Raw genomic sequence first — 14879 nt, forward strand, 5'->3', positions numbered from 1 at the left:
TCTGTTCGACACTTGACGTAAGTGGCACACATCACCCATGACCGAAGTCTTTGACTACCAAAATCAACTTTTTAGGCTTCCCTCACAGGAGCAAACCTTCGTAAGTCTGCGAGGTCGCGAACCCTTTCTTTGCTTCCAGGCTGTCGAGCAGCACAAATAAAAGGGTAGGATGGATAACAGGAAGAGGAACAGCAGCACAGAAGGAGCTGTGCCACATCAAAGCAGTTAGGCCTCTGTAGGCAGAACAGCATTTGTTAACTTCTCTTCCAAAAAAACCACCTGCCGGTAGTTTACAACAAGGAATAAAACCATCCAAGCACATGTTCCTGGTAGATCAGCCCACTTGTTTTATTTCTATTTCCCCTCCAGCCCACTGATTTGATGCATTTAGTTTCTTAGTTTCTAATCTAAAAACTCCAGGGTGGATAGTTATGTCTAGTTTTTCAGACAACCGATTGAAGATATTTATTCATATCATTGCTCCACAGGACTTTCCAAAGTGCATTTACTAATAGTCTAACTGGAATTCCCAGAGCAAATACTAGATCTAATACACGTTGCATAGATGCTTCTAGAGACCAAAAGGTTAATACCATATCATTATAGCCCAATGTGCTATACGTGGACACCAACATGCTTATATTCTTTACAAAAACTTCTTCTATTATTAAATGTACAATTCTACAATTAAATAAATCAAATTTCCCTTTTTTGCCCCTACAAGAACACACATCATATGCGTCAAAATAAAGCAGTACTTTACCTGAGAAGGAGGATCAGATAGTGGGGATCTTTTTGGTGATTTTTTCACCCTAAATGTATCACTGAAAATAAATTTAAAACAGTTAGTATGGTAAATACCAGCAAGAATCAGGTCATTTCATACTTAGCAAGACAGCCACAGACAATGCAACCTCTGTAAGCCCTTCTGCTTTAAAATCCCATCCATTAAGCAGCAGCACCACAGAGAAACATGCCATAGTTACATATCCTTGTCATGCACTTGGAACAGGCCTCGATTCCCCAAAAGCTGAGAAAAGCAGTATTGCCATATTTTTCATGCTAACGATCATCATGTTTACAGAACAGAGTTGCTGCTCGATTGCAATTCAAACTCCTGCTCCACCACAGACATCCTCAGTGGCCTTAAGCAAATTATTTAGCTTCTGTCTGCTTCAGTCCCCCATCTGAAAATTAGGTCTAAACGACATCTTTACCTGAGAATTAAACTTGGGCATTAAGCTCCAAGGACCACATAAATCATTAAGAAAAAAATTGGTATGCTTTGGATGAACTGCATAAGAACAGCTGAGGCAGATGCTGTTCCCAGGATGCCAGAACAAAGCTCTATCGTTACAAATGTGCAAAACGGACCCTCTTTAAAACAAGTAACAAAATACAGCAATTCTGCTTCCAGTTCCCCTGACAGTTCACAGTGCAGACTGGGAGCACGGACACTGTAGCCCTTCAAAATCCCACAGGTTTCAATCAGGCGAAAGGAATGAAGAACATACATTATGTCTTGGTGTATAATTATGAAAATTGCCTTTATGTTTATTCACAATTGGTTACAAATATTTTCTAATCAGGAAAGAAACCAATTATCTACCTGTTGTCTTGATGCCTATTGCCAGAGTTATTCAAACACATTTTTGTTACTAACTAGAAGAAGGAGAAAAATATCACAGCAAACTCCCTGATAAAGACTTAATGTTTGAACCGAGATGCAGTGGCAAAAATTACTGCCCACCAGCTCATCCCTGATCAATGACGGCAAGATCAACACTAGAAATTATAATGGTGGCTTTCAATCGGTAGAGGGTAAATCAATACCACATCTAGAGGGGAAAATAAATTGAACAGCTGAATATTGGAGTGTTCGATGCTACTAATTATCTAGTTATGAAGCTAGAAGTAATTAGGACAACTTATTCCTTTAAGAAGGAGAAATGCTTTATGCAGTATTTATGAAAGACTGATTGTACAATGTTCTTGTACAATGGTAGAAATATAACTTTCATATTTTAGCTCAAGGATACAAAATCTATCTAGTTTTTAAAAGAGAATCTTCTTTGATAGGCAGACAGATAATGAGGCGATAGATTCCTCAAACTCATTCTCAGCCAGGCATCTTACTTAAAATAACTTTCAGATGTGCCAGTGAAGTGAAATAGTTAACACAAAAGCTTCATGCTGAATAACAACTGAACATGCTGCAAAATAAATAAGTAAAATTAAAAAGCCCATAAATCAAAGAGGAAACTTGAATTGTTAGCTTAGAATTACTTACAACAGAGAACATACAGACATCACATCTTCTACCATCCTAAGACAAATAAGACAAAGAAAAGAGAGACAGACAGAAGGAACTGACAAAAAAGATAAACCTACAAATACTCTGTTAATGTTAATGTGTTAAGGCAGTCTGATCATGCATATTTTCTACCTGTATTTTCTTAACCTCTACTTTTTACTGTGAAACACACAGGGAAAAATAATATTCATCAAGTCCTGCGATATTTTCAAATGCAATGCTGTACTTTTGACACGCTTTCATCTTACAAAACACATTTTTCAAAGCTGATGCCTCCAAGTTAAGTTCCTTTCAACATACTAACTGATCCTGCCTTCCCTGATGGTAGCCACCTGCTTTCTTTTCAAAACACAGTATTTCTTATTATATGGGATGTAAAACTGTTCTCGAATGGCAGCTAAGCTTAAGGAAAGAGCACAGCTATGCAAGGTTTATTCATGTCTCCTGATTTGTTATGACAGTACAGAAAAAGCTACTTGACCATTTCAAACCATTTACCTAAGTGAAGAAAGAAAATGACATTTCTTTAAATCTCATCTATTTTGGCTCTCATGGAAACCTAACTTTGCGTTCTGACAGAACAAATTAATTGCCCCACAACCAGAAACAAACCTTGCCAAACAATTAAGGCTAAGAAAAATTTTCATCTACTTATAAGCCTGGCAGCTTCTGCTCGGCTCTTCTCACGTACAATTCTCTTGAAAGCTGGCACCTTGCGTTTTTAAACACGCCCTCCAATAATCCAGCAGTTTTGAGAGCGATGTCTACACAAGCTGCCCATTTCTACCCATCCCCAGAAGCAGGCACTTGGGAGGCATCAGCTGCTCTTTGTTCAGCATCATCTGAGCAATATGATCTATCTCAAAACAGCTCAGCACTCAGGTGTACGACCAGAGAGTAATTTGCATCGAGCTGACATCTCTCCTAAAAATCTCATCTTTTCACATGGAGGTCAACTCTTAGACTGCTGCAGGTTTCATTCAAGAATAAAAACTGATTATTTTAATTGATTTAACGCAGGTAAGACCTAGCATATGGCACAGATTCAAAGCAGTGCAAGCTTAGCAATGGCTTTAACTCATGCCTGGCTTCTTCATCTCCCATAGAGAGGTGAATCTAGAAATTGCTGTCTTTCCATATGAGGAACACATTTTCCAACTGGTTCATAGAGTTTTATTTCTGCACCCCTCAGCAGTGCTAATAAAAACTCCTAGATTTGCAAAATTGTCTATTAATTAGGTTAAAGAAGTCCTGGTATATTACAGTATCATTTCCTAATTCAAACACCCTCCTTTCTGCCCCTTGGAGCTGAAGCTGCACTGGCTTTTCTCTCCTGTCCCACCACGGGATCATTGCCAAGGAGGGTCCGACACCCCATCTCCCTGCCCGGCCAGGGGTTCTCCTGCACCGCACCCCACGGAGGAGACATGCCGAGGGCCCTTTTCAGGGAGAAGACAAATAAAGCCACTGCGTCCCCTGGCATCCCCCAAACAAGCGTTAGGCTGATTTTCTTCTAGAAAGCATTATGGCTGCAGGCTGCAATGTATATTAATATGCAGATTCTCTTCTTTGTTAGAAACCATTGCAAAAGTAGGTTACGGGACTGCAGTGAGCAAACACATAACACAAGGCAGCGAAAGTGGTCCCAGGAAAAGGCTGGGAATTCCTGAAAACCTCCTGACCTAAGAACCTGTAAGCCCTGCTCTAGGGTAGTTTCATTTCTTCCCCCGTGACCAAGAGCAGCACTGAACTTTGTGACTGTAGGACAGGCCCTTTCCGTGATGGATTTTCCCAAGGATGGATGTGGTTTAGCAGACTCTTTGTGAACTCATGTTGTCCCTAAATTAACAACTTTGGAATCGATTCTAATATTCATAGCAGATGGGTGGACCCCAGAGGTTTATACTGGGGGTCTGTCTGGTCCACTGCAGCTCCTGGAAGACACAAGGAGACTCTGCCTGGCAGCAAATATCGGACTTAAGGATCTGGTGATATTAAAATTCCCCTCTCTCCCTCTGCATCTCCCCAGTAAGATTCAAATTGTTCCTCTCTTGCAGTCAGACTTCTAAGTCTTCTTGGTTTGGACCAAACGAGTTTGGACTGCAGGCTTGGAAAATATGTCAGCTTGGCATGCATCTTCATTCCCACCTTAACTCCTGCTAAATTTCAGGCATACCTCAAAAAGAAGCAATATCAGTAAAAACAGGCTTCTCCCCTCAAAAAACAACTCAGCTATAAGGTGGTCTAAACTTTCCATAAGTCAGAAATGCCACTAAAAAGAAAAAAAATGGCACTAGCTTCCTCAGATCTGGCAAGGGACGTGAATTAGAAGCCTAGAGGGCGGCAGGCTGCTCAGAAAAACGGAATAATCTCCATCTCACTCCGTAAGGAAGGTCATCTTTTGTACTGTTTTACATTAACCATGTTATCTTCAAGTTGCCAGGCTTTTAATTTTTTTTAGTCACATTTTTATTAGCTAGCTGAAACTTTTAAACCTTAAAGGGACATGCACTGAGATACTGTCTTCTAGATACACACAGGATATCAATTTCAGATAAATGGGATATAAACTTACTGATTACCAACTCAAAATAGCCATGTCTGAACAGATAAGGTAACATGCAACCCAGCAAGTTAACCATGGAATCAATGCAACTAGCCATTGAGGTTTTTAATCGAATATCTAAATGCAAGCAGCTAGGAAATTAATCCTGCAATTTGTCAGCTGTGGCTAAAAGCTGGATGTTTCCCGATTGTGTAGCAGTCTAGGAGATTTAAACCCTTCTGCAGAATTGTAAGCTCTTTCACAGAAAGGAAATTTTTCATATTTTTTAGTCTTGTGTTTAAAAAAATAATTTCAATACTGCACTCTTTTGTTTCAGGTTATTTTCTTTTAAATACCATACATCACTGGATAAAACCATCTTCCTGCTGTGTGTAATAGGAGATTTGTCATTGCCTCACTATTTCACATCCTACTCTTAAAAACTATGATACATAAAACAGTCTTTACTGGTGTGACTACTTTGACCATCTTAAACAGTATCAAATTCCCAAGATGAGGTCACAGAAAATTTGGCACAAAGTTGATAAATTTTGGACTTAATCAGATTCAAAGCTACACTGAGCCCCAAGACTCCAAAAATCCACTTGCCAGTCCAGTGGCCTAATCTGGCTTGATTTAGCCCTGGTTCTCTCCTTCACTCTGGAAACACCAAGCTGTTGAGGAAACCGGTTGAGTTTCCCCGGCACGAGTCCAGTTGTGTGGCTACCAATGCTCAACGGCATCTTCCTTTCTCTATTCAAATATAAACCGGGTGTAACTGCGCTAAGGGGTAGGAACGTGCTTCTTCAAAGCTAGAAACATCTGTGCCCTTTAACTTACGTTTTTAGTGGCGTCTTCTTCTTTTTCGCAGGTTTATTCAAGTTGTCTCCATCAGTTCCATTTGTTTCGTTGGCACTGGCTGGTATCTCAAAGGAAGCTGGCGATTTAGAGGGTGAGCTGGCTATCTTAGAAGATGACTTGAAAGGGTCAATAGAGTCCTCACACATGTCTGGCTCAAAACTGTATGTTTGTTGAGGCAGCTTGGGCGATTCTTGCATTTTTGTACTAGATGAGAATGGGTTAAAATTGGGATCATCCCACTTATCAATATCAAAAGTGTAAGAGCCTTTTGTAATGGGGATTTCATTTGGATCAGTGGGTGACTTGGTCGGTGTGGTTGGAGCATTGTCAAGCTTTTCCACTGACTTTTTAGTCTTTGGCCTCCGTAGTGGCATTTTAGCACCAGGCTTTTTACCTACTTTTTTGGGAGGAGGAGTACTCTCCTGCTGGTCTTCACTCACCCCTTTTTCTTCAGAATAATCAAACTCCAGCCTCACCGCAATGCCTTTGACTGGAGGGTCTTCTTGTCCTCCAGTGTCAGGCGGAGTCACCTCCACAGCCTCCGGTGCCGTTGTAAGAGGTAGCGTTTTCTTATTGGCAGGGGGAGAGTTTTGTACTTTGCTGCCTCCAGTGCTAAACGCACTAATCCCTTCAAAACTGTCTGGATCCAACGGGTAGGATCCTTCAGGCACAGGCGGGGCCTCCTGTTTCTCAGCAGAGATTTTAGAAGGTTCAGTACATTCGGGCTTTACCGAGTCAGCCTTTGCTTCAGATACTGGTTTATCCTCACCTGGGGCACAAGTTACTTGGCCAAGGTCAGACGGTTCCTGTGGTGTTTCCTTCACTGGTGGAGCATCCAGAGGTTTTTTTGCTGACTGCTTCTTTTTTAAGGAAGCTGGTCTGGATTTCTTTGTTCTCTTAAGGGTACTAGAAGCACTACTTGAGCCAGTACCGTACACATCTGCTGCCGGTGCTAACGTCTCACTATTGCCAAGATAAGATGCTCCATCAAAATCACTTGCTTGCAAGCTAAGAGATCGAGACAACGTAGATTTGGAAACTGGGACTGAATCGGTAGATTTTCTTCGAACATTCGCTTTGGGATCACGAGTCTTCGATTCTGGAGAGCTTGGTCCTAAGGCATGGAGAGAATCAACCAACTCAATGTTATCAAAGTCCAAGTTGTAAGTTCCACTGCTGGCTATTGGCTTGTCCTCATCGAAGACGGTGGAAAACGAATGGGAAGGGGGACGGAAGGGGCTTTCTTCAACTGATTCACTGTGTGACACATCAGTTACGGGTACAGTTTCTGAACATAATGCTGTGGGAACAAACAGAAAACACTGTGAATTTTAAACACATTTTTAAAACTGGAGCTTAATAAATTTTACTATAATATTACTACAAGTAAAAAAAATAAATGGACTACGCAATAATTAAAGGACATACAAACAAAAGTGACATTTCCAATATATAAACTAGATTAGGGGAAAAATAGTTCTGTTCTCTCCAGAAAAGGATTTAAGGCAAGTTTCATGAAAACACAAAACATGTATTTGCAATATCCTCTAGAGCATCTCTTCTAAACTAATTATCACTTAGTTAAAGAGATGGATATTACCATAACATGCTATGCCAAATACCAGAAAAACTGAACCTTGAGCACTTTATTACTCCTGTTTTCTACTTTTATAAAGAGTTCACGGAACTGTGTCAGAGCTTTTATGCAGTAAATTCCCTGTAAATTATCTGGTGCTTCAGCAATTACATGTTGATCTTAAGTTATGTTTCCCATGTGCTATTTTTACCAGCTACCCAGAGGAACATGGCTTCCTCCCCATAACCCATCAATGCTACTCCTCTCACTGCCTCAAGCAGTCAATACGCTCAACTTTGACCTCATAATTCCAAGTTTATAATGAGACATGAATCACTGAGTATTTCATATGAAAGAAACTATGGTAAATGTAAGAAATTTAGTCAATCAGAGAACTGTAGAAATATTCTCAGTTGAAAATCTTCCTTAAAACAGACCGTTAGAAGCTCCCTACAAATTACTTAAAACTGATTTCTCAAAGTGTAGTTCTAACTCATAGATGAAAATTTTATAGAGAGAATTATATTTTTAAAACTGTTTGTTACACTGAGCAGCTTTCAATTGTAATTAAAGATTTGAATGGAATCCTATAAAGATTTCTAGAAGTCTCTTGACTTGAGACCTGGGAAGTCTCTCTCCAGCTCACAGCTCAGGCTGGGGTGAGCCAGCTCTGGACTGGATTGAAACACCCCGGTCTTTCCTATCGAAGCAACGCAACATTCTTCAATTTTTTTAATTATGTAGTTATAAAAAAAAAAGTCAAACAAAAATGAATGCTTTTCTCATCCTTAAATGATTTCAGAGAAATTTCTACACCTCTTTTTCATCCTAATCTTGACATGTTTTGCCAAGTAATTCCCATTTTGCCCAGCTACATTCATTAACATTGTTCATAAAAGCAATACAGACAGAGAATCAATAACTACTTTTGGTTAGAAGCTATGAATGGATTAAGAACAGAAAAAAACAGTTTTTCTTTGTTTCAGAGGAAATAGTACGTCTGCATAGAGATTACAAGAATTGTTATTTATGGATGTAGAGGACAGAAAAGATTTAAGGAAACTGGACACATTTCCCAAAGCAGTACCTGAGTCTGGCACCACGTATCTCCAGGGATTGTCACAGGAATGACAGCTACACAGTTTCTCTTTTAAGACCGAGGAATTTTACTAAGTTACATCAATTAAAATAATATTTTAATGTGTTTTTCTGCTAAATGAATACTGATAACACGGTACTACTTCAGGGCACTTTATTTTTCTCCTTCATCTCCACTGGGTTGGGCTTGGTTTCAGTCTGGCTGAGAGCTCATTAATTAGACTTGATTTGCCAGCCGAGCTGGTGCTTACTTCACACACGCATCACTTTCTGACACTAATGGGACCACTGTTAAGGGGACTCAAAGAGTGCCATAAAACTCCAGCATTAAGCTAATCTAATCTATACATTTTACACTGAAACGGGAATGGAAGACACTTAAGGGGAATACATCGCAACAAACACTGGCGGAGCTCTACTACGTCAGCAGAGTATAAATGTAGGTCAGCATGAAATAAAAGGGGATGCAAACAAGAAGTCATCTGCAATTATGCATCGTTTTCATTCCAGCATGCACCAAAGGCCTCAACAGGATTGAGGCCCCTTGTTCAAAGTCAGTATAAACATGCATTTAAACAAAATAAAATAAAATAAAATAAAGCAATGCCCTACAGGACTTGGACTGTAAATAACAGGCTGGTAGAGCTGAGGTTAGGGATGCATCACAGCAGCAAAGAGAGTGTACAAGGCTTTCCAGCTACTCCAAGCAAAACAGCATTCAAATTTGGTGCGTTCCACATTGTGCAGAGCTTTAATCTTCTTTAATTGCTTATTTCTCAACTTCCGCCTAATCAAATCCTTTACTTAGAGTACAGATTTCTGCAGAGTGTCGCTCGACTCGCTACTGTGATATTTTTATTGTTTCTTTATGAAAAATATGTCTCAGAAAACACAGCTTTTGGTAGAAGTGAAACGCTGCTGTTGTTAGACTCTCCTGGCGTTACAACAGAATTGGCTCAGTACTAGCAACAGCAGAAATGCTGGAGAGGAAGACATGAACGGTACTCGCTATTGCAAGAGAACACGGCTTTACTACTACAAAGACATATGAAGACCTGACATTAACAGCATTAACTCCAAAAAGCAGTGCCATTTCTCCTTTTACATCACAGAATTAAGCAAATCAGTATTACCAATCACAGTATTTTATTAAAATGCAATTTGATCGCAAAGGAACAAACTACAACACAACCTATTACAACACAAGCTATGAAAATTACGGCAGGATTTGCCCTAAAGAGAGCCCAGCACAAAGTTTTAAATAAGGTTTACGCCTTTTCTTGGCACTGACAGTCACCCGCAATTTATACAGATAAGAGCTGCCCACAGGTAAATATTAAGTTTTATAAAGCATTCCAAGAAGATGAGTGATAGCAGGGAAGCCTACCTTGCCATAAAAACCAACCAATCCCCCCACCAAAATCCTTCCCTCCTCATGCATTAAAAAAGAAGGTCCAAGTTCTGCTCCTTCCGCAAGGAAATTTCTCTGATTTCAGAGAAATTTGCCTGGATCAGGTATGAAACCCAAAAACAACCCCAAAACCAAAAGCAACAACAAAAAACCCCCAGACTTCTTGTATGCGGGTGACGAGACCTCTAAATGAGAGCTCCATGACATGCTCAATGCCTGGCATTTTCACCTGCCACCTATTATGGCAGAAGCAAAAGGCCTAGAAAGATATTATAAGGCTGTTTACATTAATAACCAAAAGACATTTCTGTTGTTAGTATCAACAAAAAGGAATCAAAAAAATAAAAAAATGCTTCTTGTCAACTACAGATTTTTTTTTTTTTGTACATTACAAAAGACCATGATTTTGATGGCGCTTGAGATGCTAGTAAAGCTTCTATGTCCCACAAGAACAGCGAGGTAGATACATACCTCGCTTGACTCAGCCTTCTTTAAACAAAGACCCACAAGTGATCCGAACAGGAACCAATCCCATGCCTGTGGTCCAAACTGTGGACTGATCAGGATATAAAATTTTAATTAAATTTCTACCACTGCTTTATATCGAATGTGAAACGATAGGAGGCATTCATAGGTTTAGGTCAGCATGGGTATTAGGATTTACAGCTTTTTACAGCCTTAGGAAAGAAATGCAGAAATTCGGTGACGGTAGTTGCACAAGGAGCTCGGGAAGTAGCCAAGGCAAGGGCAGACTGGTTTCATTCTGACGCAGCATCGCCGATCTCTTCCTCACCCGCAGAGCTCTCCGTGCCTTCCTCCCTCTGAGCACTGCAGGACGCCGGGGCATCCCCTACCACAGCACAGGTAGTGTGCTCTCCGGGGACGTGTTCGCAAAAAGAAACATTTCCAAAAACTAAACTTTGGAACTTCAGTCTTGTTTTAAAGATAATTTAAAGAAGAAAATGAAATATCAGCTATAAGCTTATTGAACCTAAATCTGAACTATTTCTTTATAAATAATGAAAATATAGTAAGAGGTTAGAACATATAATTTACTTCTAGCTATTTTTAAATATTTTTCTCTTTAAATTATAACAAATTCTTCTAGTGGTGGAGCTGCACTGTGTACTAGGACATTTGAGCATTTTGTTCTTTCTTGAAGTATCTCTAAAACAGGGGGAAAGCCAATAGGCTAAAAATAGGCATTAACACTGTGAAACAAAATGAAACACTATTTTGAAAGGCTTAGAAGCAAAATTTCACCAGATCTAATAAAGTAAATACAGAAGAAATTAAATGCTAGTTCTGTTTTCTACAGAAAAGCAAAGACAAACCCTTGGAAAATGCATACAGTATGCACCCACGTACTCTGCTATAATGAAATAACGCAGGAGAAACGTACACTTTGTCGAAAACATATAGGAATTGGAATTACCTAATACTAGACAATCTGAAACTCAGTTTATTTCAAGTTCCTGCTTGTTATGAGAAGCCTTTGAAGTTAGGAAATCAATTAGTAGTGCTTTTTAAAAAAATTCTGTAAAAATACTTTTGCCATTCTGAGAGAAAACATTGCATATAAAATTTATTTTCAATTTTTCTGTGTCAGGCTTCAAGAGAAAAAACACTGAAGCAGAATGTTTTCCATAACAAAAATTCAGTTTGTTTTTGTCTGGGTCATCATCTTGCTACTGGAAAGCCTAACCTCTGTTTCCCTGGCACAAGAAGGACCTGAATATAGATCTCCCATATCCTGAGCAGCCGGCTGTAGTGCATAGAGGGTCTCCAGCTCTCACATCTCCCCTGTGCATATAATCGGAATTCATTAATCAACTGGGGAAGGAGGCGGGGAGGGCAAAAGAAATGCCCCTGCCTAGGCAGGAATTCCTGGCCAGAAATAGGGTATTTAATTTTTTTATAATTTAAAATGCTACCAAAATAATAAAAATAATAAAAAGCACCCTTAAAATCATTTGCCTCAAGAGTATAAACCGTGTTCCCCACAAGAAACAAAGTATTTACGGAGGAACGGGAGGGCTCATTAGTGACACTTTCTGGGGTTCAGAGGTAGTTTCCATACATGCTCCGTTACTCCTCTTCCTCTCCAGACTTGCCCGCAGACTGACTCCCCTCTTCTGCTCTACTGCTGATGGACTGGAGCCATGCAGCAGGTTTTACCCCACCAGGAGCTGGCACAAACCCAGGATGAGTCTAGCTATATTTCACTTTCATCATATTTATTAAGCTAGCGTTGAAGTCAACCTAATTAAAAATGCTCCTCTTGGCTTTCCAGCAGTGGGGTCCAGCTGTTGCGCTAATGATACCATGCAGCACAACTGCAGCCGCCTGCATCCGTAATTATTGTCAGATATAGATGAAATAATCCTTTTAACACTTACTATGCTTCATCCTTCCATCCAAACACACGCTCCATCACCAATCCCATGTAGAAGACAAAGCCATGCAGCTGGTGAACCAGAAACCCAGCTGGACATCGCTGCCTCTCCCTGTGCGTGTGCCAGGCTCTCCGGTTGCCCGTATTCCTTACTCCTCTTTTACTGAAACCTATTTATTTAGCTGTATGGTACCAACGAGGAACTCTGCTTCAACTGCCCATAACCCCAGAGGAAGGGACTCATTCTCTTTGTGTGCAGCCACATGCATAACCTATGAGGTAAGTAAACTACGAGATAACTGTTACTCCAGTGGTTTAGAAAGTACAAAACGTTTAACTGTTCGCATTTCTGAAGAAGCATGCAAACACCTAAGCTATGGTCTTAGTATTATTAATTTCTTCTAAAGATTTCTGAAACAAATGAACACTTTGTGCTGCCCTCCTACATTGAATTTTTTCTGCATTACACATCTTCCTTCCCCTGTTGTATAACTGCATTTTACATAATTTTGGAATGCTGAGCATAGCTCTGTTAGTTTGTGGTAACTTGCCTCCTGTGGACAAATCTTACTTGCAAATGAAATGTTTTCATCTCTGCTATCCAATGGCCTTCAATACAGTTCACACTGGCTGTGAATAGATATATTCAGTTTCCTACCTTTCTTCAAAAATATCTGAAAGAAAGGACGGGGAGATCTGGGATGGAGGGAGAAAAGAATCACATGTGCCAGGGAAGCACATGTGTAATCAAGGGTTTGAAGATAATCTGCTGCGGTAATTAAAAACACTCTCCAGTCCTGTTTAGCATATGTGTCCTTTTGTTCTCTCAGCACTTATTTTGTAATCATTAGATAACAAAAGATTAGAAAAAGGAAAGAAGATGGAGAGTGAGTAATGTTGTTTGCTACAATGAAGAGGGAACTCTAACAGCAGAAAAGAAAGTGTCGGGATGTCTCAGTATTTCATTTTTATTTTGTGGAATCAGTTTGTTGAACATCTTTCTAGCTTCCTATAAACTGGTATGATAAATCATGATCTTAAAGAGCTTTCCTTAATGCATAACTCCCAGGAATGCGTTAGGTGGCTGAAGACATTTGCAAATGACTTATTTGTCATTTTTCTGAAGGTTTAAATCAAAGACGGACAGCCTTTACAACACACACACCGCTTTGCCCACTGCTACACATAGCCACTTCTGCAGTGGAAATGGAAGCTTTAAAACACTGCCCAGCAATGCTATACATCTTTCCAAATGAAATACAAGTGAGCTTTAGTCTGCTTAGAGGAAAATTACCTTTATACAATTTAGCCAGGTGATCAAGCTGACTTGACTTTCAGATGGGAAAGAAGACAGCATAATGGGGAATTCAATCTGAAATTGTTGAGCTGTCATCTGACAGCCCAAACAAAGCTATTTTGGGCTAATAGAGTGCTTTCTACTCCTTCATATTCCATTACTCAATTTGAGAACAAAGAACACTTTTTTGGGGGAAACACTTTCTTTGTGGTTTTTTAAACAGAATATTCCCTTTTTAAAGGTTACTTTGCCAGTATGTACCAAATTTTATGTATGTATATTATACATACATTCACACATAATCCGGTGTTCCTCCTATACTGTACCATAGAGCAATACTGTACCTCAGAGCTAATATAAATATTTCTATTGTTCTGTGAGCTTTTTGTTTACCATCTGTTTCAGCTGATAATATGTTTGAAAACAACATTTAGTTAACCATCACTGTTAATGGTGCTCACCCAGGTACCTGCACCTGTATCTCACACCTCATTCTTTTTACTCATCTGACTCTTGTCAAAATCCTACAATTCTGAGAGGAGGGAATGAAGTTTGATTCAAAAGAAAGAAAGGTTTTTTTCTAGAAAACTCCTCTTCTATTATTTGCCAAATGTTACAAATTCTCCAATACTTTATTCCAGGAGGTGACAGTTTTTTTCCTCGCAGCATGGATAAGGCCCAGCATACACAAACTAATTTCCCAGGAAAGGTTTTATTAGCATCAATTCCTTGCTTGTGCTGACACCAACACCTCCCTGCAGCTTCACCTTCCTCAGCAACCTGTCCCACTCATTACATGCTCCTTACCTGTGTCTTCCAAGGGCAGCTGGGGTTTTATTTCTTGTTCTGCTATGTCTGCTACAACTGCTGCTGCCGCCGCCGCTTCGGGGGGTGGCTGCGGAGGTGAAGGTGGTGCCTTAACCGGTGTAGTGGACTCCGGGGTCTCAAATGCTTCTTCAGAGTCAGAGCTCCTGGTGAAAATCAAACGAGAGACTAGTGAGCAGCATAAAGATTCATGTTTGCAGGTCATACTTGGAAATGCAGGGACAGACCTCAGTTATCAGGCTACCCCTGCATTTCCCAAAGGAGAATTTACATTGCAGCATGATTTCCAGAGCAGAACATCATGGCTATGGTCTCCATACGTAAGTATTTATGTCACTTAAGACTTCTTTGTGTTATAAAAGTGAACACACACTTGGAAATAAATCCGTCCTGCAAAGCCTGCTTTCCAGTGTGAAGGAGGTTCAGTCACACAGACAACATCACTGACACCCCCGTGTTAGTTTCTAAAACTCTCCTTGGCACAATCGTACCTTAATCCACTAAAAAAATAAAAATAAAAAGGATCTTCTCAAGAGATTTCACAGCTTCATCATAAA

The 14879-nt window shown here is 39.9% G+C and overlaps 1 protein-coding gene across 17 annotated transcripts in view; it reads right to left on the minus strand.

Moving 5' to 3' along the window:
* The window catches only part of TACC2 (transforming acidic coiled-coil containing protein 2), a 143633-nt gene that overhangs the window by 30342 nt on the left and 98412 nt on the right, over positions 1-14879 (minus strand). For 16 of the 17 annotated variants that reach the window (XM_075757713.1, XM_075757717.1, XM_075757712.1 and 13 more), the window contains 3 exons: positions 14305-14468; positions 5700-7020; positions 764-824 (listed from right to left, as the gene is read on the minus strand). In XM_075757713.1, coding sequence (XP_075613828.1) covers positions 764-824; positions 5700-7020; positions 14305-14468 — 1546 coding nt within the window. The remainder of the gene's footprint in view (positions 1-763; positions 825-5699; positions 7021-14304; positions 14469-14879) is intronic. The other variant, XM_075757724.1, reaches the window with a different exon arrangement.

Source organism: Balearica regulorum, chromosome 7, assembly GCF_011004875.1.
Source record: "Balearica regulorum gibbericeps isolate bBalReg1 chromosome 7, bBalReg1.pri, whole genome shotgun sequence".
NCBI classification, from domain to species: domain Eukaryota; kingdom Metazoa; phylum Chordata; class Aves; order Gruiformes; family Gruidae; genus Balearica; species Balearica regulorum.